The sequence below is a fragment of the Mus caroli genome, unplaced genomic scaffold (genome assembly GCF_978045245.1).
Source record: "Mus caroli unplaced genomic scaffold, Mus_caroli_1 scaffold_12, whole genome shotgun sequence".
Taxonomy (NCBI): Eukaryota; Metazoa; Chordata; class Mammalia; order Rodentia; family Muridae; genus Mus; species Mus caroli.
The window spans coordinates 65,855,944-65,881,140 of record NW_028227267.1 but is presented as its reverse complement, the minus strand read 5'-3'; the positions used below and the strand labels follow the sequence as shown (position 1 = coordinate 65,881,140).

The 25,197-nt window shown below is 46.7% G+C and overlaps 1 protein-coding gene and 1 pseudogene across 1 annotated transcript; one reads left to right on the top strand and one right to left on the bottom strand.

The window, feature by feature from the left end:
* Positions 1-1,352: 1,352 nt before the first annotated feature.
* LOC110309833 (tumor necrosis factor receptor superfamily member 10B) lies at positions 1,353-17,775 on the bottom strand. The gene is made up of 8 exons (XM_021182571.3): positions 17,490-17,775; positions 13,899-13,995; positions 11,499-11,609; positions 9,770-9,878; positions 8,653-8,861; positions 6,941-7,035; positions 4,183-4,252; positions 1,353-2,718 (listed from the first exon to the last, which is right to left on the bottom strand). Exons 1-8 carry the CDS (start codon positions 17,616-17,618, stop codon positions 2,435-2,437), a joined length of 1,104 nt encoding a protein of 367 aa, XP_021038230.1. The 5' UTR covers positions 17,619-17,775; the 3' UTR covers positions 1,353-2,434.
* A 4,191-nt stretch (positions 17,776-21,966) lies between these two features.
* On the top strand, positions 21,967-24,721 carry LOC110309784 (PR domain zinc finger protein 4-like; annotated as a pseudogene).
* The last annotated feature ends 476 nt before the right edge of the window (positions 24,722-25,197 follow it).

Here is a 25,197-nt window from a genome sequence, read left to right as displayed (position 1 = left end):
CAGTGATGGCGACTAGGCCATCTTTTGATACATATGCAGCTAGAGTCAAGAGCTCTGGGGTACTGGTTAGTTCATAATAATGTTCCACCTATGGGGTTGCAGTTCCCTTTAGCTCCTTGGGTATTTTCTCTAGCTCCTCCATTGGGGGCCCTGTGATCCATCCAATAGCTGACTGTGAGCATCCACTTCTGTGTTTGCTAGGCCCCGGCATTGTCTCACAAGAGACAGCTATATCTGGGTCCTTTCAGCAAAATCTTGCTAGTGTATGCAATGGTGTCAGCGTTTGGAAGCTGATTATGGGATGGATCCCTGGGTATGGCAGTCTTTAGATGGTCAATCCTTTGCTATCTCTTTTTTTAAAAAGATTTATTTTGTGTATGTAATTACACTGCCACTAGCTTCAAACACACTAGAAAAGGACATCAGATCCCATTAGAGAAGGTTGTGAGCCACTATGTAGCTGCTGGGAATTGGAACTCAGGACCTCTAGAAGAGCAGCCACTGCTCTTAACCACTGAGCTACCTCTCCAGCATGCTAGTTTAAAACAAAACAAAACTGGACCCTGATATAGCTGTCTCGTATGAGGCTATGCCAGTGCCTGGCAAATACAGAAGTGGATGCTCACAGTCTTCTATTGGATAGAACACAGGGCCCCTAGTGGAGGAGCTAGAGAAAGTACCCAAGGAGCTGAAGGGGTCGGCAACCCTACAACAATATGAACTAACCAGTACCCCCCCAGAGCTCATGTCTCTAGCTGCATATGTATCAGATGATGGCCTAGTCGGCCATCAGTGGAAAGAGAGGCCCCTTGGTCTTGCAAATGTTATATGCCCCAGTACAGGGGAACGCCAGGGCCAAGAAGTGGGAGTGAGGTATATAAAGTCAGGTGGGGAGTGGGGGGGGGACTTTTGGGATAGCAGTGGAAATTTAAATGAAATAAATACCTAATTAAAAAAAAAAAAAAAAAGGCCAGGCGTGGTGGCACACACCTTTAATCCCAGCATTTGGGAGACAGGAGGCAGGTGAATTTCTGAGTTCGAGGCCAGCCTGGTCTACAGAGTGAGTTCCAGGACAGCCAGGGCTACACAGAGAAACCCTGTCTCAAAAAACCAAAAAAAAAAACAAAAAAACTGGGGCTGGTGAGATGGCTCAGTGGGTAAGAGCACCCGACTGCTCTTCCGAAGGTCAGGAGTTCAAATCCCAGCAACCACATGGTGGCTCACAACCATCCGTAACAAGATCTGACTCCCTCTTCTGGAGTGTCTGAAGACAGCTACAGTGTACTTACATATAATAAATAAATAAATCTTTAAAAAAAAAAAAACAACAAAAAAAAACAAAAAAAGTGGGAGTGAGTGGGTAGGGGAGCAGGGCGGGGGGAGGGCATAGGAGACTTTTGGGATAGCATTTGAAATGTAAATGAAGAAAATATATAATAAAAAATTAAAAACAAAGAAACAAAAAACAATAGGAATCCACACAGGACAAAAATCTATCTGTGGCAGCTTTCCAGAAATCCCTATCACAGTATCTAAAGGTAGTTATTTCTCGATCTGGATCCTGTGCAGCATACCTGTGATTCCAGCTCTAGAAAGGCTGAGGCAGGACAATGGTGAGTTTCAGTGTTTACTCTCACAATGGTCAAAGGCTTACAGGGGGCGTGGTCCTCAAAGGTCACCCCAGGTAGCACTTAATGCTCCCTCTGTGTCCAAACCAGCAAACTCACTTCAAGTGTGTTAGATTCAAGTTAGACGCACCCTCAGTAGGCTGCCCACTAGCACCTGGCACAGGGGGGTGCCGTGCAGCTGTGTAGTGCTGAGCAGTAGTCTAACAGTAAACAGCAGTGGCTGTGCTCACAAGGAGTTTCCACCCTAGGGCTGTTTTATTCTTCCCTCTGTTACAGAGGTGGTCTTTTGTCTCCGGACAAGGGGTCTTGGTAATGAATATTGCTAGAATCTGGGACAGGAGACCACAGAGTCAGCTCTCACCAAGTTTAGCCATCCTGCACATTATATGGGATCTTATGTGAACCAGCTGGCCTCGAACTCTTGATCTTCCCGGCTCCATCACCCGAGTGTTAGGATGATAGGCAGGTCCTATCATACCCTACCAATTGTGCCTTGTTCAGGAACAAAGGTAAACCGGGATGCTGGAGGTGGGTTAGAACACTTCTAGCATCTGTGTTCTCAGAGGTTCTGTGTTCAACGTCTAATAAGACAGCATAATATTTAACAGTAATAATATAAATAATACAATAATATGATACACTAAATATTACAAGAAAAAATTCAGTACATTCTCATAATCCTGAAGAGCCTGCATCTTCGGGGCTCTCTACATAGCCTTGGCTGTCCTGAGTTCACTATGTAGACCAGGTTGGCTTCAAATGCACAGAGATCCTCCTGGCCCTGTCTCTGCTTGGGTTGTAGCATTCTAATAAGTAAACCTCCCGGATTTCACAGCGTAGTCTTCAATTTTCTCCAGGGCATCTCTCTCTTCCATGGCTTCCAAGGCATCCAGCAGATGGTTGATGGAGGCATTTCGCCCATTCTGCTGGAGCCACTTGAGCAGCATTTGGTACTGGGCCTCACGTGTGCCCAGTGTTTCGGCCCTGACCATTTGGATTTGATTGTCTGTGAGGCCTATCTGCCGCATGAAACGGTTCCAGGAGTCAAAGGGCACTATGTCCACACAATACTCGAAGATAAACTTCAGGGCTGGGTGTCAGAAAACATGGGGGACAGGTAAGCTACAAGCCACTTCACACAGGGTAAAGAATCCTAAGTCAGATGGAGAAGCCCAGGGGAGGACCTGACACACTCCCTTGTACCCTGTGATCCTGGCTGTTGGAGCCTCCACACCCAAAGCCAACCAAGAATCCGGGTGCTGGAGAAATGGCTCAGTTGAATACAGGGGACTCGGGTTCGATTGCCAGCACCCATGGTTCACAACCATCTGTAACTGTAGTACCAGGATATCTGACACTATCGTCTGGCCTTCGCAAGGTACCAGGCATGCACATGGTGCACAGACATATGTGCAGGCAAAACACCCATATATACAAAGTAACATTTTAATGAAAGTTTTTAAATATACACCTTAAAAAACCTCCTGTAATGCAAGACGGCCCAGTGGGAGATGTTGCTTTGTGTGTGTGTGTATGCGTGCGTGTGTGTAAGGGCATGTGGCATGAACCACAGAGGGGCGTAGGAGGTGAGTGTACAGTATCTCAAGGCTGTACTCATGAGGTATAGGGCAAGGCTATCCTCATCTGCAGAAACAGCAGAGCAGAGGACCTTCCATACCAGCTGGCCTCCCTCACGGCTGCCTCACTGCCACTGGATGCAGGAAACAAATGACTGAAAACCTGAACCTGTAGCTAAGTCATGAAAGCTTATGTATGGGGTTATGGTGACACAGATGAGACAGGTACGAAATGTGTCACCTTCCATCCGGAGGAACCGAAAGAGCCGGGATACAAGTCCCATGAGCCCCGGGAGTCACATGGACATTTTCTAACAGCCTTATTTAGCCAGTAAAAGGAAGTAAAAGGAAGGCTCAACTGGTGCCCAGCATACTCAGAATCCTGGGTTCTGTCCCAAGCAGTACAGTGCTGAGTATGGGGGTGGAAGAGAGAGCCCGATGGTTAAAAGCACACGCTGCTCTTGCAGAAGACCTAAGTGTTGTTCCCAGAACCTGTGCAAAACTAACTTACGAACAAACTAAGTATGAAAGAAAACAAGTGCCATTTGGTTCAACTCAGTACTCATGCAGTCAGTATCTGAACCCGTTAATCATGAGATGGTTTCCATTCATTTTGCATGGAGTCTCTGAAATCGGAGTTGTGGCTTATAGTGCACAGCTCATGGAACTAGGTCTGGCCAGGGCAGAAGCCTCTAGTCAAAGGTCAGTGGGTATTAACACAGGCCAATGCACCATTCTGGAGGCCCTGGCGAGGGTGGGGACTACAGAGGAGAAAGGAAGGAAATGGAAGAGTGAAAGGACAGAAAGATTCTATCAATAACAATATGAGGTGCTGGGGAGTGCCCTAGGGATAACAGTGTAGGCTTTGCACCCATCTTTAGTTGTCTTGGCAGAGCCTATCTGCCATGGGGAGGAAAATTGGAATGCCTCTCCCATCCCCTGGGCTTCTGTGCTATTGTCTTAGACAAAGCACTCACCGTCAGCTGAGTCGTTTCCGTTTGCCGGAACCAGCAACTTCTTTCCTGTTTTCTGAGTTCTGCCAGGTTCCTGTACACAAAGAGCAGAGCCGCGCTCGTCAGAGTCAGGAGACCTGGGCCCAGGCCTGATTCTGATTAGAAAACTTAGTTTACAGCACTGCCCCTCTAAGGCCTCAGTGGAGACACAGATTAAGTTCCCTCCACTGTTGCTTGATGGCTCTTGAATGCTGGTGGCATAAATCTTCAAACTCAAGTGTTCTGTGACAATCGTACACTTGCATAAGCCTCCATCAAGACCGAATGTTCCCCGGTACTCCAGGGGTTCCCTTCAGCACCACCCCCTCCCAACCCCCAAGGCTTCTTACAAGACTCAGTTGGAGACTACAGAGAACAGAGTTTTTGCAAAATCCAAGGTCAAGATTTGCTTCAGGGCTTTCATGGTGTTTTGATCGGTAACAACAACTCACACATCAATAGTCTAAATACGAGACCAAATAGACCAAAACACCAATAGTGTCAGGGCTGGGAAGGTTTCTGGTACAACTGAATATGAAATTTGACAGTTTGAAAGGTTTTAAATTTATGTATATGTGTGTCGTGTGCATATGAGAGGGAGCTGTGGAGACCAGGCAAGATTGCCAGGGGCCCTGGAGCTGGAGTTACAGGCAGTAGTGAGAGCTACCCAGCCCAAGGCTGAGAATTGAACCTGGGTTCTCTGGAAGAGCAGCAAATATTTTTGCTCTCTGAGCCTCCTCTCCAGCCCCTAAATTTGACTTCTAAAAAATAACTTGGAGCCAAAGGATATTGTTAATCCCAAAGATGAGAGGAGAAAGACCACTGACCTAAATCATCATGGCCAAATTAAATTAAAGCAAGTTTGTTTTTTTAAATTAGATACAAGGATTGTCGCACCCCCACCCCCCCTGCCCCCACCCATGAGGTTCAAAAGGTCAGCATTACATGTGAGGATGACAAAGATTTATAGAACTTAGGTGTAGGGGCTTTCCACATGGGGGATTTGGCAAAATAGGTGGGGTTACCAGAGCCTAACATTAAACATAGCAAGTTAGTCCTAAACAATTCCTGAATCAAAGACATGGTTGCAAGGGGATATTTGAATGGAACAAAATGGAACAAAAGGACCACACAGTGACCAGGAGGGATATCACATTGTTCTCCATCTAAAATCCATCCATGATACAGAAATATGCAAAAATGAATTCAGTGGGGAAAAATATCTCCCCAAGCAGTCAGAGGTGCATCTTACATCAGGGGAGGCTTTCAGGAGCCTGTGAGTGACGGGAAGTCAATGCATCTGCTGATTTTAACCGTTACAAACAAACTTTACCGGGGGTAGGAGGGATGGCTCAGAGGTTAAGAGCACTGACTGCTCTTCCAGAGGCCCTGAGTTCAATTCCCAGCACCACATGGTATGTGCACCAAACAGCACTTCTGTAACCTTAACCCAGAAACTGTAGTTCATGGAATTCCCCTTACAAATGTGAGGAAACTAGGTAAACAGTGAAAAGGGAGAACTGGTTGGGCAGATGGCATAGACCTGTAATGCCAGCTACTCTGAAGACTGAGGCAGAAGGGCAGAAGCTGGAGGCCAGCCTGGTAAGAGTGAGACACTGTCACAATAAAACGTGTTAGTGAGGGGCCTGGAGAGATGGCTCAGAGGTTAAGAGCACCGACTGCTCTTCCAGAGGTGGCTCACAACCATCTGCAATGGTATCTGATGCCCTCTTCTGGTGTGTCTGAAAGAGCAATGGTGTACTCTTATACATAAAATAAATAAACCTTTTTGAAAAGTTACTGAGGATGTAGCTCAGTAGTAGAGCGTCTGCCTACCATGTATGAAACCCCAATATAGTAAACAAAAATTAAACTGAGGAACTCAGCCCTTGCCATGGGATCTGCTCCTCGCCTGTGCCGTCCCGGGTTTTGAGGACACAACAGAAATGGAAAAGGGCTCAAGCGTGTTCCAGAGTGGCTGGGTCACCACACTAGGCTGGACCCAGCTTGTCTTTTGTCTTCTAGGAGATCTGAAAACAAATGCCACTTTGTCTATAAACCAGCATTTCTCCAGTGATGCCTATCACAGCTCTTGTCTGTCCAGTAGTGCTCAAAAAGAGTGGCTAGTTATACTCAGCTGTATGGGGATCAGTGTGGTCACTGCCCGAGGGACACGTGTGTGGGGGGTGACTTTGGGAAGGCAGAGAGAGCACTAAGATGATGATACCCCAGGCTCACCCATGATCTGTTTCTGGCACCATGTGTTCCTGATACTGTGCCAAAGGGAGTTCTCTCCACCCACCTGGCCCCAACCACAGGAGCAGGGCAGAAAAGGCACAGTTGCAACATGGTCTGAGGCCTTGTGGAAGCTCAAAATGGTCATTTGCTCGATAGTGGATCCAGGCCCAGGTGGAGATGATGTACCCTCCTTCCTCGGCTTTGCAGCCCCTCAAACACCCTGCTTCTCAGGGCTGGAGAGATGGCTCAGTGGTTGAGAGTACTGGCTGCTCTTCCAGAGGATCTGGGTTTGATTCCCTGAACCCAAGTGGCAGCTCATAACTGCCTGTAACTCCAGTTCTAGGGGATCCAATGACCTCCTCTAGCCTTCCTGGTCACTAGACATGCATGGGATGCACAGGCACACAGGTAGGCAAAACACTCACATACATAAAATTAAAAAGCAAAATAAAGAAGCCCTGCTTCTCAGCAGAGCAACAGCTGAGGCCTTTACTGCAGGACTGACCGTGTTGTGGTTACAGTCATTTGTCTTGCTAGATGTCTGTGGGTCCAAGAGAGATGAATGCACAGAGTTTGCACTTTCGGAATCCCGTTCACAGCCTAGAAGAGAAGGAGGTGCCCACAATCAGTGGGCAGGAGACTCATCAGCCCTTCTTTATCTGAGCAGAGGGGGTTAGAGGTTCCAACACTAACAAGGTTAGGAGGGGCCACTCTTGCTTAGGTCTACCCTCAGGCTGAGAGGGCAGCTGGGGAGAAACCAAAGAAACATAAACACATGTAGAATTTTTGCCCGGTTCTGCTGTCATCAGAGCTATCCCTGGCCCTCTCTGGTCCTGACCTTTGTCCTCAGTTGAAGAGTTGAGGTCTCTTTGCCCTGACCACGCCCCACTCCCTCAGAGTTGGTTAAGTGTTGTAGGATTATTTGATCACACTGTGAACCCCAAGAGTGTGTATTTACTGAAAACACCTGTTTTGAGTTGTGGTGTGGCTCAGCCCTTAGCACACACCTTGTAAATCTCTCTGGCTGGAATACAGGCAAGCCCTTAGTACACACCTTTAATCCCAAATGATGAGGGTAAAGCTAGTTTGTAGAAGGAAGCAGCCATGTTTGAAAAAGTGACATCTAATTGAGAGGCAGATGTGATGAGTCAGAGAAAGATTTGACAGAACCGGATCTGCCCGACTCTCACAGAAAGAGAGAAAGGGAAGCTACTTAAGAGAAAGGAACATGGGCCGGGCGTGATGGCATGCCTTTAATCCCAGCACTTGGGAGGCAGAGACAGGCGGATTTCTGAGTTTGAGGCCAGCCCGGTGTACAAAGTGAGTGCCAGGACAGCCAGGGTTATACAGAGAAACCCTGTCTCAAAAAACTAAAAAAAAAAAAAAAAAAAAAAAAAAAAAAAAAAAAAGAAAGGAACAAAGAGAGGAAGGAGGCCATTTTACCAGGTCAGTTGTACAGAGACAGACTGTGGAGAGAGAACAAGCCAGACACAGATAAAGGCAGAATGAGCCGGAGAATAAGAAGCCAGAAGATGGGGGCTGGTGAGATGGCTCAGTGGGTAAGAGCACCCGACTGCTCTTCCGAAGGTCCAGAGTTCAAATCCCAGCAACCACATGGTGGCTCACAACCATCCGTAACGAGATCTGATGCCCTCTTCTGGAGTGTCTGAAGACAGCTACAGTGTACTTACATATAATAAATAAATAAATCTTAAAAAAAAGAAAAAAAAAAGAAGCCAGAAGATTAGAACAGATCGACAGAGTTAATTTGAGGTCAAGCAGAGCAATTCAGGAGCGGCAGAAAAAGAAGCCAGACTGAATCAGTCTGGAGAGGAACAGCTGAGTTGAACCAGCCAGCCAGAGTTCCGAAAGAACTAGAAAGAGTGAGCTTAGTCAGCAGTAAGTCTCAGAGACTGAGAACATTCTAGGCCTGGATTAGATTGTACAGAGGCTAGAGGCTTCCAGGACTAAGCCTAGGTCAGCAGACGGAGGCACTAAGAGGACTAGGGAACCGTCAGTGAGAGGCACTGGTCAGAGTCTGGATTTTTGCTGTTTGGGGGGAAGTGGGAGATGGAATGTGAATCACAGGAACAAGACAGATCTAGGCTTCAAGGACACATGGGTTTGGGAGACAGGGAGGACAATCCTGAAGGAGAAGGGCAGGTCACAGAGAGTGAGATCCAGTGTCCAGGGGACCTGCCCTCAGCCTACGCTTACATGGATAAGTTCTTCTCATATAGAGCAACCATCGCCTCAATGCTCCAGGCTTCCAGACAAACAGAGCTCCAAACGGCAGCAGCACTGCTGCAACTGGGAGTCCTATGCAGAGGCCTAGGTTATGCAGAGATGCCCCAGCCTTTTTGGAGACACACTTCCGGTTTGCCTTCGGGGTACAGGAAGTCTCTTCGTCTTCCCCGTCAGTGCAGCTGGGTGTACACAAGAAACAAATGATAAGATTTTGTGAGAAGGCTGCTGGCCAGAAGGGCTAAAAGGGTAGTCACCCACTCTGCCCAGCATCCCTGAGATGGTAATGAAGAAAAAGATAGTCTCCATGTGTCCACATTCGATATTTGTCCCTACATCTGGGCACACACAGTACAGACCTTGGGGGAACCCCCATAGGCACGGTGGTAGCCCTTCTATCTTTTGTATAGGATGTGTGTTAAGCTGTCTTGGCCCACAGGAAGACCCTAAGTTAGAAAAGGGAAGGGAAGAAGCCCATGTGGTCACTATTGAGCCATGTCCCTTTGTTGGCCTTTTCTCCCTCAAACTCCTGAAGTAGAGACAGGTGGCACTGACAGGTCAGGCTCCTGAAGCAAGGCTGGCTGAGTGGGCTCAGGTGCCTCTGAGAACCCGAAGGGACATACACACAGGGACACACACACATACACCCATACCTCACACATACCACCACACACACACACACACACACACACACACACACACAGCCTTTTGCGGGCTGCAGTACTTTTGTCTTTATAAGCCACTGGCTGCACAAGAACCCTGAAAGAGTGTAAATAAACCCAAGCCAGGCTATGGCCTACTTTTTCCCATGGTCCATGTGTGTGGACAGAAGACAGATTATCTGGCCAAAGGAAAAGAACAAGTGGTCAAGAAGAGGAAGGGCCTGCTGACTGACGGAGGACAGGGATGTGGAGAGACTTCCAGTCGGACATGGAGAGATAACAGCAGGCTCAGAAGACCCCAAGGGTTTAACGATACCCTATGGTGTGGGAACTCCACGGGGTTGGAGGGAAAGAGAAGAATACAAAGAAGGTAGGGTCTTCTGGGGTTCCTCTGGGCTTGTAGGGGTTCCAGAGCCCCTGTATCATACTTAGAGCATGGCTGGCAGATCTCAGTGGAGTCTTTATCTTCAAAGGTGCCTGGTTTGCATTGACACTCCGTATTTCTGGTTATGCTGCATGGGATTTTTTGGACTTTATCTGTAAGGGTTTGAGGGAAGAGTTTTTCTGGTTACCATGGGAACATTTCCTCAGCGCACACTTCTGCTTCACCTCAACTGAACTTCGGAAGTAATATCGAGGACCAGATTCTATAACACCACACCCCAGACATTCAAATGATGGCTCCCATGAGCAGCTATGCATACTCAGGGCCATACAAAAGGAACACAATTCATGACCCCATGAATCAGGTTTGGAAGGAAGAATCGTTCAAAGATCCTGAAGACGGGTGCAAGGGATGCACAGAGGATGATCCTCTTAAGGAGGAACCTTAAGAAGCAGAGACTGAGTGCTCACACCGCTCATGACCCTAGAGACTGCAACAAGAGAGTCTAGCCCAGAAGCAGCTGGGAACCCAGCCCTAATCCACTCAACCACTACCTTTTATGTTACTGATGATGATGACCAATCTCAATTGTTAACTTGATAAAGATCTAGAGTCATCTGGGAAACAGGCCCCTGGGAATGTCTGTGGGGGATGATCTTGATTAAGCTCACTGGGTGGGAAGACTCATCCTGTCTGGGTGGCACCATCCCTTGGACTAGGTCCCTGAACTGTATGAAGAGGGGAACTGAGCTGAGCTCAGGTGCCTAGCACTCACTGAGAAGGAGAGCTGAGTAGCTGCTTCCTGGGCAACCCTGGGCGGTACCCTTGCTGTGAGCCAGTTTAACCCTTTCTTCTGTAAGCACTTTTGTTAGAGCTTCTCCTGACAAGAGACCAAAACAATAACCCACGACCCAAACGCTTCAGCAGGCCCACAACTGGAAAGACGAATATGTGTTGAAGTTTATGCTCTAGAGGGAGTGGCCTTAGATCTCACAGGACTTGAAGGCAGCCAGTACTAAGAAAGAAGCTGATGGCTCCTGAGAGGAAGAATAGAACGTACCATGTCACCCACAACTGAAGAGTGACCACAGGGACAGAGAGGAGACTCGCTGTGGCTCTTTTGCTTTCTAGGCTGGCATTACAGCCCATGACCCACATGTCTGACCTTCATGCCTGGAGAATGCAAAGCAGGCCACTACCCATGGTGGCTCGAGGTTTGCTGATGGCTATCAAATCCACTGCAGAGTTGAGCAGACTCAGGCTGGACCCAGAATGGAATTAGTCCCTATGCCAAACGTTCAGGCCTCTTCACCCAATTCTGCAACTCTGCCTGGAGACCTCCCTGTCCCACTTAGAACCCGGTATCTATCCTTCAAGGCCCAGCTCCAATGTCACATGCTCCATGGAACCCCATCACTCCTTGGGACAAGTCCTTGCATAGGTGACACTGGGGTACCTCCTGTTCACCACATGTGCCAAGTTTATAAGTCTGTTCATGATAAGGGCAGTGGCAACTGTCCCACAATGCATCTGAGGGTACAGGGGGGGAGGGGGGGGGCTCCACAGGGCACATTACCCCATTCTTAACAGATGGTATCAATGATTCCTAAAACACAGCACAACTTTTGGTTTTGTCCCATTGAACTAAAGACAGGTGGAGAACAGGGAAGAATGAAGATCAAGATGGCTGGAATTGAGGTTTCCCAGTTCACTGCAGTTATGAATCCCCCTGCCCATGCCCCTCCTGTGGGAAGGGCCTCTTTGCTCTGTACCTCTCTTACAGACTGTGCAGCGAATACATGAATGCAGATGGTTGGAATGGTTGGTGAAGTCAAAACCCTCTCTGCAAGGCTTGCAGTTCCCTGAGGAGGATAGGTACTGGCCTGAGGATGGAAAGAAAACTGATTAAGCAAACTTCAGGATTCTCAGAGCTGTGGTGAAGACGAGTGCCCTAGTTAGACATACTTGGGAAATGGTTATCACAACTGAGGGACTGCCTGCATCAGACTGGCTGTGGGCATGTCTAGAGAGCATTTTCTTTTCTTTCTTTCTTTCTTTTTTTTTTTTTTTTTTTTTTTTTGGTTTTTTGAGATAGGGTTTCTCTATACCCTTGGCTGTCCTGGAACTCACTTTGTAGACCAGGCTGGCCTCGAACTCAGAAATCCACCTGCCTCTGCCTCCCGAGTGCTGGGATTAAAGGCGTGCGCCACCACGCCCGGCTGAGAGAATTTTCTTGTCTTCCTCTGTTTTATTTTATTTTGTTTGTTTTTTGAACAGTGTCTCACTATATAGCTCTGGCTAGCCTAGAACTTACCATGTAGACAGAAACAATTCAAGGCAAGACTGGTCTACACAAGCACTGCATGTCAGTCTGGGCTAAATCTAAGACTCCCATCACCCAATAGAAGAAAGAGGATTATGAATGAATATTGTGAACTTTGGTACACCAACGAAGTAGGTAACTTGTAAAAGAGACAAGTATCTATATAAGCAGACTGTGGAAGCCACCTCACGATGAAACAATCTGGTACCCATTCTATTTCCCGAGGCATCACTGCCAAGCACTCCTGGGACCTCAGGCCTACATCCCTATCGGGCCTCCACTGATTGGAGTAGGAGGCAGTGTTCCTTGTGACAGAGTCTGTACAGGGAAGGAATAGATGGCCTCCCTGTCTGTCCTTTGTGTATGCCTGCACTGCTCAGCAGAATTGGATTGTCCTCAAGACAGGTGGCTCCAGCAGAGAGTCACGTACATGTGAACGGTTGTCTTCTCAGCATCTGCCACCTGTCCCTCCCATTCATTCCTGGAAGGAGGGAGGCTGAAGCCATGGCCAAAAGGGAGGAAGGCAGCGTCTACAGAAGGCCAAGAAGCCCCGTATCTCTGCAGTGGTGCCCGCAGAGAGCACAAGGGAGTGGCCAGAAACCGAAGGACTGTAATGGGCCTTCTAGAAGAACTGGGAATCTGCCAAAGTGACACTTTGTGACCTCTTCCTTTGAGTATAAGACTACTGAGACACTGAATGCCAACAAACTGGAAATCTTTTACTGGGAAAAGAAAAAAAAAAAGATGAAGCCTATGGCTAGGCCGGGATAAAGAAACTTATAAGGAACAAGATTTGCAGTTGTCAGACTACTACCCTGCAAGACATAATGGGGACAAAATATTGATGGGTCAATAACTCTGGGGGCTGGAGAGATGGCTCAGAGGCTAAGTAAGAACACTGGCCACTCTTCTAGAAGACCTGGGCTCAATTCCTAGAACCCACATAGCAGCTCACAGCTCTCTGTAACTCCAGTTCCAGGGGACCAGTTCTGACCCCCTCACACAGACACACGTGCAGGCAAAACACCAATGTACAGAAGACAAAAAATAAAACGTTAAAAATTATGAAAACAACAACAAAACAGTACATACCTCTGGCCCCTACTTAACCCCAAACATCCTGTCAAAGATGGATTTGGGGTTCACTAGATCACTTGTCTGTTTCCAATGTGGCCACGATGGGCAAATCTTGTGAGTTTCAGTATCAACCAGTGAGTTTTTCCCCATAATTTTTATTGATTATTCATGAATTTCACATCATGTACCCCAAACCCACCCATTCCCAGTTCTTCAATATCCAATATCCACCCTTGTAACTTCTCTCCCCCAAAGAAAATAGAAAACTAATTAAAAAGAAAAAAAAAAAGGTCTCACCGTCACAGTGTGTCATGCAGGTCTCGCCGTCACAGTGTGTCACGTACCCTTCTGTTCACACATTTACTTGCAAATGTTCATGCGATGAGTCACTGGTTTGGGTCCCCTACACTATCAATACTAATCCTCACTGAGACTCCTCTCAGATGTCCTAGCATGAGTGAGGCCCTAGCTTGGATCCAGGAAAAAAAAAAAAAAGAAAGGAACTGGATAGCTCTGTATAAAATAAGAAGCTGGGCCCTTACCTGATTCTGTGCACAAAAAATTAGTTCAAAATATCTTAATGGAAACATACCAAAATAGAAAACATGCAGGCAAAACATCGTGAAGATAAATCTTCATGACCTTGAATTTAGAAAATGATGAATAAAAATCTAGGTCAGCAAAGAAATGGGAATTGCAAGACCGTGGAGCCGGGGGTGGGTGGGTGGGGTGGGAATCAGAGACAAAGACCGGCCATCACTCTAGAATGTACCTGCTGGACAGAGTCCTCCTGATGGGCTTTCCTCCGGCCGTTGTTGGTGAGCTAGGCGATCATGGGCTGAGTTAGCTGTTACTGGAACAAAGACAACCTGTGGAAACAAAGCAGGAACTGCCTTAAGTGGCTTTGGGTCTCACCTGTCTTTTATTCTTTCCTATTAAAAAAAAAATAAGTTTGTATATATACATACACAGTATATATAGTGTAAAATTAGAGGAAAGTCTTTAAATTTATGTTTTCTCAACTAGAAACAGCATGCATCCTCTAATATACTGTCTTGTTTCCTATGTGACCAGTTAATCATGTGGGTGACTATTTCTGCCCCTCACCCCCAGTTTTTAAAACTGCAGTCAAGACTTAAAAAGATGGCTCTGTGGATAAATACACTTGCCACACAATCACAAGGACCTGAGTTCAGATTCCCAAAACTCAATATAAAGCCAGACACAACAGTACACATCTGAAATCCCAGAACTCCTGTGGCTGAGGTGGAGATGAAAAGTTCCTAGAAGCTCATGGGACAGCCAGCAGCATACTCAGTGATGAACAAGAGATCCTGCCTGTTTCAAATGAGGTGGAAAGTGGGAACTGACACCTGAAGCCGGCCTCTGACCTCCAGACACATTCTATGGTATTACACTCACCTGAAGTCACTTGGGTCACTTAGTGCTGTGATGACTATTCTCAGTTGTCAACTAGACTACATTTGGAATGAACTACAATCCAGAAATGGAGGGCACACCTGTGACTCGGATCCTGAGGCAGGAAGACTTCCTTTGATCTGGATCCTGAGGTGGGACAACACATGCTTTGGATGCATATCCTGTGCAATTGTTTGTTGGAAGTATGTGATCTGTCTTTTATTCTTATCTTATAGGGGATTACAGTTAAGAGATTGCATGAATCTCAGAATAGACTTTGAACTTCGGACTTTTAAACATTGTTGAGACTATGGTAGACTATGGAGATTTTTGAAATTTGACCAAATGCAGTTTGCATTATGCTATAGCTATAGTCCTATGGGAGCCAGGGAGTGGGATGTGGTGGTTTGAGTGGGTATGGCCCCCATAGACTCATGGGTGTGAATGCTTGGCCCATGGGGAATGTCACTATTAGGAGATGTGGCCTTATTGGAGAAGGTGTGACCTTGTTGGAGAAAGTGTGTCACTGTGGGGGCAGAATTTGAGGTCTCCTATGCTCAAGCTATACCCAGTATGGTACACAGTCTCTTTGCTGCCTGTGGATCAAGATGTAGAACTCTCTGCTCCTCCAGCACCAAGTCTGCCTGCACGCTGTCATGCTTCCCACCATAACGATAATGGACTAAACCCATGAAAGTGTAAGCCAGCCCCAGTTAAATGTTTTCTTTATAAGTTGCCTGTGGTCGTGGCGTTTCCTCACAGGAATGAAACCCTAACTAAGATAACTGCGCACAAAGGTTTTTTTTTTTCTACACGCATTCAGGTATACATTAGGTAAAACTAACACCGTAATCATTTTAAACAAAAAGGCCTGTACTGCTGTGTTCACACTGTCCTGTAACCAAAGCCCAGAATTCTCCTCATCTTAAAACTCTTTAAGGGCTGGTGAGATGGCTCAGTGGTTAAGAGCGCCGACTGCTCTTCCAAAGGTCCCAAGTTCAAATCCCAGCAACCACATGGTGGCTCACAACCATCTGTAACAAAGTCTGATGCCCTGTTCTGGAGTGTCTGAAGACAGCTACAGTGTACTTACATATAATAAATAAATAAATCTTAAAAAAACAAACAAAAAAAAACTCTTTAAGCCGAGCGTGGTGGCGCACGCTTTTAATCCCAGCACTCGGGAGGCAGAGGCAGGCGGATTTCTGAGTTCGAGGCCAGCCTGATCTACAAAGTGAGTTCCAGGACAGCCAGGGCTACACAGAGAAACCCTGTATCGAAAAACCAAAAAAAAAAACAAAAACAAAAAAAACCTCTTTAAGTCTGTACCCATTAAAGTAACAGCTCACTCCTCCACCCATGTCTCCATGTTCTCAACTACTATTCTGCTTATTTCTCTTCTTTTTTTCCTTCTCTTTCTTTCTTCCTCTTCTTCTTCTCCTTCCTTCTTCTTCTTCTTCTTCCTTCTTCTTCTTTTTCTTCTTCTTCTTCTCCTTCTTCTTCCTTCTTCTTCTTTTTCTTCTTCCTCTTCCTCCTCCTCCTCCTTCTTCTTCTCCTTTTCCCCCAAATAGCTAAAGAAGTGATACCAAAAGTAACTAGAAGCCAAGAAAGGATGGACAGGCTGGCCCGTAGGCAGGGCTGCCTGGAACTACCTGAACACATCTTAACTCTGCTTCCTTCCTTCATTCTACTTACTTATTTTTCAGACATATGCATGTTCCTCCTCAACAGTGAAGTATTTCTTTCTTTTCTTTTTTTTAAAGATTTTATTTACTATTATATGTAAGTTATTATTATATGTAAGTTCACTGTATCTGTCTTCAGACACTCCAGAAGAGGGAGGGCATCAGATCTCATGACAGAGATGGTTGGGAGCCACCATGTGGTTGCTGAGATTTGAACTCAGGAAGAGCAGTCAGGACTCTTAACCGCTGAGCCATCTCTCCAGCCCAACAGTGAAGTATTAAAACAGAAGGTGGAGAACTGTGTCCAGCCTGGTAGAAATGAGTCTACAATATAATATAAGAATATATACAATAAGTGTCTCTAAAAAGACACTTGTGTGCCTTTCTATTTGAAGTTAGAAACAATGGACTCCAAGACACTGGAATTCCCCTCAACAATCTCATCTGGCAGAAGGGAGAAAGGCCAGATTCTAGGCCTCTTCGGGGCCCCTTTAATCTTTTTTTTTAAGCCCAGTAAGTTGCAGAGTCCAAGAAACGGGAAAAAGTACAGTCAGTGATGTGACACGGAAATTTAACAGAACTTTCTGGCAGCTAAAGCTAACACCAGGCAAGGCTTCCTTTCTTGCCTGGAAAGGGAATGGCAGGTGTCCAGCAGCTAGGGAGGGTCTCCATCCCCCTCCCCCCCCCGCTCCCCCTCCCCCCCCCCCCCCCCCCCGGCTCCCCCACCACGGCCTGGCTTCTCCTTTCTCTGTCCTTAGGATCCTACAGGGTAACTGGATACTTCCTCCGCCCACTGTCCCCTCTCCCTTTCCCTGCTCCACCTTGGGTGCCCTGGTGCGTTTTGCTGGACCAGCTGCTCGCCGCCCCCCCCCCCGCCCCCCCCACAAGCCCCAACCCAACGCCGGAACTTTCTTCCCACCATCTTTGGGGGCCTCTCATCTACCGTCAGGACCTTTTTCTACCAGAGCGGCGCCTTGTCACATCCTCCCAGTCTAGAGTGTTCCGCCCACCTCCCCATCCAGTCCTGACTCACCTCACCTTCGGGTCCCCCACCCCCACCCTCTCACTCCACCCCCACCATCGAACCTTCTAGGCTTCCCTGTTGAGGCCTATCTGGACCCCCGCGGAGTTTGCCCGCACTGTCAGACCTCTCCCACCGCAGGCACGTGCGCGCCCGGCTCGCAGGGCACGTCCTTGCCATTTCCTTTCCCGGCCCGCTTCCCACTTCGGGCACCGCGCTCACGTCGCGCCACACTCACCTGTAGCATAGCAAGCAACGCAAAGCTATACAGAAGTCTGCGCTTCGGGAGTGGCCCGAGGCCTGGGGTGTAGTGATCTGCCCGGGCAGCGGCAGAGGCTGTGGGCGTGCTGGGTCCTGGAGGCTCCATGGTGTCAGCTCATCCGAAATTCTGCGGCTTCAGCTCTCAAAAGCCACGAAGGATGGCTGTCCCCTCACTCCTAAAAAAGTTCTCTGGATTTCTTCACTCCCAGAAAAGTTCTGGATTCTTGTCCCGGCGACTTGATGCTTAGTGGTGCCTCCTACCTCCGCAGGCTTGCGCGCGCGCGGGGTAGGGGTGGGGGCGGAGCGGGGGCGGGGAATCCACCCTTAGGAGGAGCTTGATCACGCGTCCAACCCCTATCCTTATGGAAACTTGGGAGCAGTCTCACCCGACAGAATCTGAACAACTTTTATTTTTTTAAAGAATCACACCACTTTTATTATAATTGTCAGGTCGTGATTGGAGACTCCCATGCTTATTAAAAAAAAAAAAACCAACTCGTAATACTCAAAGGTCTGCCTGCCCCTTCATACTTTGACTAATATGATATTCACCTTTGAGTTTCAGCTTGTGTCCCTGGAGGAGCCGACTTGAAGATGTCTGTAGTACTGAGTACTCCTTCCTCATCTTCTGCTTCCTTCATCTCTTCTTCTCCTTCTCTTCCTCTTCTTGAATTTGTTTTCTGTTACAGTTGTACGCTACCAGGCAGTATCTGAGAATGCAGAAAAGGAAATGATAGAATGGATGGTCTCACCCCAGTAACAGAAGCAAAATCAATCCCCGTCTCTGTAACGTTTGGAACACTGCACACACTTAGCCGTGGTGGTAAAGCCCTTCAATCCTAGCACAAGCAGAGGCAGGCCGGTCTCTGAGTTAGAGTCCAGCATGGTCTACAGAGTGAATTTCAGGACAGCCAGGGCTACACAGAGAAACCATGTCTTTAAAAAACCACACACACACACACACACACACACACACACACACACCCCTAAACCAACAAAACACAAACAAACAAAAAGAATAGATGATCTCATCTGCCCACATCAGTGCATTCTGGTAATTTCACAATCTCAATCAATCTCTCTCTCCACATTTATATATATATATGTGTGTGTGTGTGTATGTATATATACACACATATATGTATATACATATATCTCACATATACACATTATATAATATATACACATATATACATGTACATATACATACATATACATGCAGGTGTACTGGTGCCTTTAATCTCTGCACTCAGGAGGTAGAGGCAAGTGGATCTCTGTGAGTTCAAGGCCATACTGGTCTACATAGTGAGTTCCAGGACAGCCAGAACTATGTTGTGAAACCCTGTCTTGAAAAAGCAAACCAATTATAACAAGAGTTTGAATTTCTATCTGCTTCAGGCCTCCAGATTTCCAGTATAGAATATCACTGAACAAACATCGTCACATTTGCCTCAGTTTACTTCTTAATCCACAACCCCAAACAAAATTTTGTAGGGGGGAAATGCATATTTTCAAAGAAGTATGTTGCTTAAAGTCTGACATAATTCTGTAAGCTTTCTAGTACCAAAATAAAGTATTCAGTTTGTTAAGAATCTGTCTTCTGGTGCCAGGCATGGTGGTGCACCCTTTCATTCCAGGACTTGGGAGGCAGAGGCAGGTGGATCTCTGTGAGTTCAAGGCCTGCCTGGTCTGCATAGAGAGTTCCAGGACAGCTACAGCTACATAATAGAGACCCTGTCTCAAAAGAAAGAAAAATCTAACTTCTGTCTAATCACCCGAGTTCTCCCCGATTGGCTCAGATGATGCCAGCATTACAAGAAGCAGCTCGAAGCTGCTTGGAGACACTGTGGCCAGCTGGCCTTCCAGGGTCTCGGCACAGATCCCACGAGGCCACGGAGGAGGGAGAGTCCATGAGCAAAGGCTGATGTATCATGGGACATACCTGGAAACTGGATGGGGCTGCAAGTGGCCCATGTGCGGCCTGTGAGATCACGACCCCCTCTCCTGGGTGTGCTTGGTCTATACTCCCAGGGTCAGGAGATAGAGCCGTAAGTCATTACTCCCTTCTGAGTCCTATGAGACATTCACTTTACAGAACAGCCAGGAGGAGGCAGATGGACAGTGTATAGGGATGTGTTTGTAATTTGGCCAGAAACACAGGCCCAAATTAACAAGACAATAACGTTGCACTCTGCCTTGATTACCCCTAGAAGTCAAATCTACTGCCAAGGTGGAGGTAGGGAGATTTTGTAACCAACACCATGTGTCAGTTGTTCTCAGGGCTTACCTAAGACCATAGGAAATACCAGATATTTCCACAGCAATTCATAATAGTAGCAAAATTTCAGTTGTGATTGAAAACAATGTGGGGGTCACCACAACATGAGGAACTGTATTAAAGGGTGGCAGTGTTAGGAAGGTGGAGAACCACGGCCATAGACCATGCTGCATTCCTTCTCTTTGGCCGACCTGGCATGCTGTCTTCCAGTTCCAGTCATGCGCTGATGAATGGTAGAATTCCTTCTCTTTACAGGGTGGGCAGGAGCCAAATTACCTTTAAGCACCAATTTTGGTGATCTGAGTCTGTGCCTGAGAGTAAGACTTCTGGCTATTCAGGAGTTCTACTTTCCACTTTGTGCAGAGCCTCCACAGTTGTCCTAATTTACATCCCCAACACTGGTGTATAATCACCCCTCCCCCACACCACCATTTCCCATTTTCCTCTTCCATAATCACCACAAGTGCCACACACCCTTTTAAAATGTTTCTGAAACATCTGGATACTATTGTTAATCTGTTACTTTGAAATTGCTTGCTACATCTACATAGTAAATATGATTGTGTTTCACACACTGGTCAGATCGTGTATGATCTTGTTATATTTGTATATTACATATAATGTATATATAGATTATGACCTAGTTATAGATTAGAGTTTGCTTGGTTAGAGTTACGATACATAACTTGAAGCTATCGTAAAAGTGTTATTTCTTTCTTGGTCCATTTGTCATTTGTAGATAGATGACTACAGATTTTCATGCGTAATTTTATTTCCTGCTATTTTGATGAAAGTGTTTATCAGCTATGGGAGTTTTCTGGAGGAATTTTTAGGGTGACATATGCATACTATCATATCATTTGCAAATAGATACTTTCACTTCTTCCTTTCCAATTTGTATCCCCTTGATCTCCTTCAGCTGCCTTATTGCTCTAGCTAAGACTTGAAGGTCTATATTAAATGGGTATGAGAAAAGTAGACAATCTTGCCTTGTTCCTGATTTTAGTGGAATTGTTTTGAGTTTCTCTCCATTTGCATTGATGTTGGCTATGGGCTCGCTGAACTGTCTTTATTTTGTCCCTTGTATCACTGTCCTCTCCAGGACCTTTATAATGAAGAGGTGTTGCATTTTGTCAAAGGCCTTTCCTGCATGTAATGAAACAATCATATGCTTTGGGCATTATTTTTTTTTTGTCTTTTGGCTTTTTATATGGTAAATTACGTTTATTGATTTCTTTTTTTTTAAGAATTCTTTTATTTCTTTTAGATATTTATTTATTTATTTATTTAATGTAAGTACACTGTTGCTGTCTTCAGACACTCCAGAAGAGGTTGTCAGATTTCGTTAGGGATGGTTGTGAGCCACCATGTGGTTGTTGGGATTTGAACTCCGGACCTTCGGAAGAGCAGTTGGGTGCCCTTACCCACTGAGCCATCTCACCAGCCCCCGTTTATTGATTTCTGTATGTTGAACCATCCTTGCATCTCTGGGATGAAGCCTACTTGATCATGGTGGATGATCTTTTTATGTGTTCTTGGACTTAGTTTGAAAGTATTTGAGTATTTTTGCATCTATGTTCCCAAAGGAAATTGTTCTGCAATTCTTTCTTTGTTAGGTCTTTATGTGGTTTATGCACCAGGGTGAAAAGTGAACTGGGCAATGTTCCTTCTGTTTCTATTTTGTGAACTAATTTGGGAATTTGAGGAGTATTGGAATTAATTCTTCTTTGAATGTTTGGTAGAATTCTGTGCTAATTCCATCTGGTCCTGGTTTGTTTGTTTGTTTGTTTGAATGGCTGCTTCTATTTCACCAGAGCTTATCTGATATTGATATAACCTTAATAGGTAGTTGGTGTGGGAAACGGTCCCCAGAGGCTGAGAAGCCGGAAACCTGCCTCCAGGGTGCGGCCCTGTGAAGGCGGGCCTGACTTGGGCGCTGGCCCGGGATCAGGGCTGACTTCTGATCGCTGAATAGCCAGGCGGCTGGGCCAGGGCTCGTCCCTACAGGCTGCCAGCTTCTGGGAAAACAGCCCCGGGCACCCAGCCCGGAGTCGCCGGCCCTCGGAGACGTCAGGTGGTGCGGGAAGGCATTGGCCAATGGCAGGATGTGGTAGCATGTGACATCGGCCCCAGCGCGCACCTATCAGATGCCTGCCCCCCACCCTGAACTCGCAGGATGAATAACAGGAATTTGAGTCCAGTGGGGATGGAGCTGCTGTCTTCATCCTCTGTGAGCAATGCCCTGCCAGGCTCTGGAAGTCACCTGGGTTTGGCTGCCTCTTCTCACAGTGCCATCCCTACCCCAGAACTTCCAGTGGCAATTCCGAACCTGGGGTCTGTCCCTGAGCTCTCTGCCTTCTGCCTTGTCTCTGATGCTCCCCGTGGGTAATGTGTGGTTTACCTGAAAGAAACTATACCCTGGGGGCTGGTGAGATGGCTCAGTGGGTAAGAGCACCCGACTGCTCTTCCAGAGTTCAAATCCCAGCAACCACATGGTGGCTCACAACCATCCGAAACGAGATCTGGCGCCCTCTTCTGGAGTGTCTGAAGACAGCTACAGTGTACTTACGTATAATAAATAAATAAATCTTTAAAAAAAAAAGAAACTATACCCTACTTCCACCACCTTACCCTCACCTAGAGAGCGGGTACTTCAGAACCATTCTACCTGGCATTTTATCTTATTTAGCTGACAGACCACCTCCTCAGTATATCCATCCCAACTCTATAAATGTTGATGGAGGGCTGGTGAGATGGCTCAGTGGGTAAGAGCACCTGACTGCTCTTCCGAAGGTCCAGAGTTCAAATCCCAGCAACCACATGGTGGCTCACAACCATCCGTAACGAGATCTGGCGCCCTCTTCTGGAGTGTCTGAAGACAGCTACAGTGTACTTACATATAATAAATAAATAAATCTTTTAAAAAAAAATAAATGTTGATGGAAATACAGCAATACAACCCTTCAGCACTGGATCCCTATCAGGCCAATGGAAGTGTTGGATTAGAACTAGACATTGTTTCAATAGACTCTCACTCTGTAAACACACATAGTACCCAAAGTCTTCATCCTAATGAAGGCCATGAAGTAGCATTGGACACAACAATCACTATGGAGAATGTTTCTAGGGTTACCAGCCCAATCTCCACAGATGGAATGGCAGAGGAGCTTACAATGGACGGTGTTACAGGAGAGCATTCCCAAATCCCAAGTGGCTCCAGAAGTCATGAGCCTCTCTCTGTGGATTCTGTGAGCAACAGCCTTACAGCAGACACCGTAGGACATGGTGGTGTGATGCCCATTCATGGGAATGGTCTGGAGCTTCCTATGGTCATGGAGACTGACCACATTGCAAACCGGGTCAATGGGATGTCTGACAGTACCCTCAGTGACTCCATCCACACCGTGGCCATGAGCACCAAGTCTGTAGACATGGCACTCTCTACCTCACACAACCTCGACTCCCTAGAATCTGTTTTCCTCCGTGAAGTTGGCCTTAGTCTAGAGCCTGTGACGGTCTCTTCCGTCACGCAGAAGGTTGCCATAGGGACAGGTCATGTAGATGTATCCTCAGACAGCTTGTCTTTTGTACCATCTTCACTGCAAATGGAAGACTCTAATCCAAACAAGGAAAACATGGCCACCTTGTTTGACAATTTGGTTCATTCTTTGTGACTGAGCCTACCCCTCAGATTGCCCTGATCATAGACCAGTGACTTTGTTCCTGACACACCAATAGAGAGCAGAACAAGACTATCCCCCCTGAAGCAGGTTGTTCTCTGCCAGTCCACTGTAGGAACAGATGTTGGTATATGGACTGCAGAAACCATTCCTGTGTCGACTTGCTTCGGGCCTCTAATTGGTCAGCAGAGTCACTCCTTGGAAGTAGTGGAGTGGACAGACAAAGGCAGTTAACCATGTCTGGAAGATATACCACGATGGTGTCCTAGAATTCTGCATCATTGCAACTGATGAAAATGTGTGTAATTAGATGATTTGTGTGTGTGTGTGTGTGTGCAAAGCTAGGAACCGTGAAGAACAGAATTTGGTGGCCTAGCCCCATGATGGAAAAATCTATCTCTGTACCTCACAAGACATCCCTCCTGAAAGTGAGCTGCTTTTCTATTACAGCCAGAATTATGCTCAACAGGTAAGTGTTCTTGAACACCCAGATGTGTACCTCTGTAACTGTGGCAAGGAGTACAATTCCTAGTCAGAGTTCACAGCTCATCTGACCAGCCACATCCATAATCATCTCCCTAGCCAGGGCCACAGCAGCAGCCACGGGCCAAGCCACAGCAAGGAAAGGAAGTATTCTCCGTACCCCGAGGCTTTTATCTCTCCTTTCAAACTCTACATGCACTTAATGGGTCATATGGGGGGGAATAGGGTATGAACCCCCACAGGTGTGATTTTTGTAGCAAGGCTTTTGGTGATCCAAGCAACCGATAGACACACCTCAACATGCACACAGGTCAGAAGAATGATAGGTGTACTTTGTGGGACAAGTCTCTCACACAGAAGGCTCACCTGGATTCTCATATGGCCATCCACACGGGTGAGAAGAATCTCAAGTGTGATTCCTGTGACAAGCTGTTCCTGCGGAGACAGGGCCTCAAGCAGCCCGTGCTCATCCGCCCGCAAGAACGCCAGACCGAGCGTCCGAAGTGCGATAAACTGTTCTTGAGAACAACCCACTTGAAGAAGCATCTCAATTCTCCCGGAGGAAAATGAGATTATGTCTGCAAACAATGTAGAAAGGTCGATCTAACCAAGTGCCACGTCACTCACCACCTGAAGACCTGCCTCCAGGTCCTCAGCACAGGACGAAGATGCGGACAAGAAGATCTCACAGACTCCATGAGGACAGAGGACTGCAGGATGAGCAGTGCTATTTACTCAACAGATGGGTCTCTCTCCACACAGAAATGAGAGGAAAAGGCAACTGCTTCGGATGGAACATACATTTGGGAAAACATAAAACCAACCCACTGTTGTAATTTTTATATGAAATGCTTTCTGATCCTTAACCCACTGTTAGAGGTGGACAGAGTGGGGATAGCTAAAGCACTTATAGAGGAATGTCCTAGTGGGTTCTTTAAGATGGACTGGGAGGCGGGGCCCATGTCTGTCCTACTTTTAAGTCACGGGTGGCAATGAAAGGGCCAGCGTTTACTATCTGTTCTTTATTTACATGGGAGATGCATTTATGCTTGAGTCAAAGTGCCTTTGCCCAAACAAGTCAGATTTCTCTCCCATTGTTCCATTTCCCCCCCAGCCAACGTGACTTGAGCTATCTATCCCACTACTAACTACACATTATGCACCTTTGTAAGGTATGCATTTCAGAGAGAAATGTAACACAGCTGTGTACGTGTTAGGGTGACTGTAACTAGTTAAAAAGTAAC

Excerpts from the sequence above, each read along its gene's own strand:
- LOC110309833 (XM_021182571.3), bottom strand. The coding sequence starts at position 17,618 with ATGGAGCCTCCAGGACCCAGCACGCCCACAGCCTCTGCCGCTGCCCGG. Across the intron at positions 8,862-9,769 it reads ATCTGCCAGCCATGCTCTAA|CTGCACTGACGGGGAAGACG; the intron begins GTATGATACAGG and ends GTGTACACCCAG. Across the intron at positions 7,036-8,652 it reads TATGAGAAGAACTTATCCAT|GCTGTGAACGGGATTCCGAA; the intron begins GTAAGCGTAGGC and ends CTTCTCTTCTAG.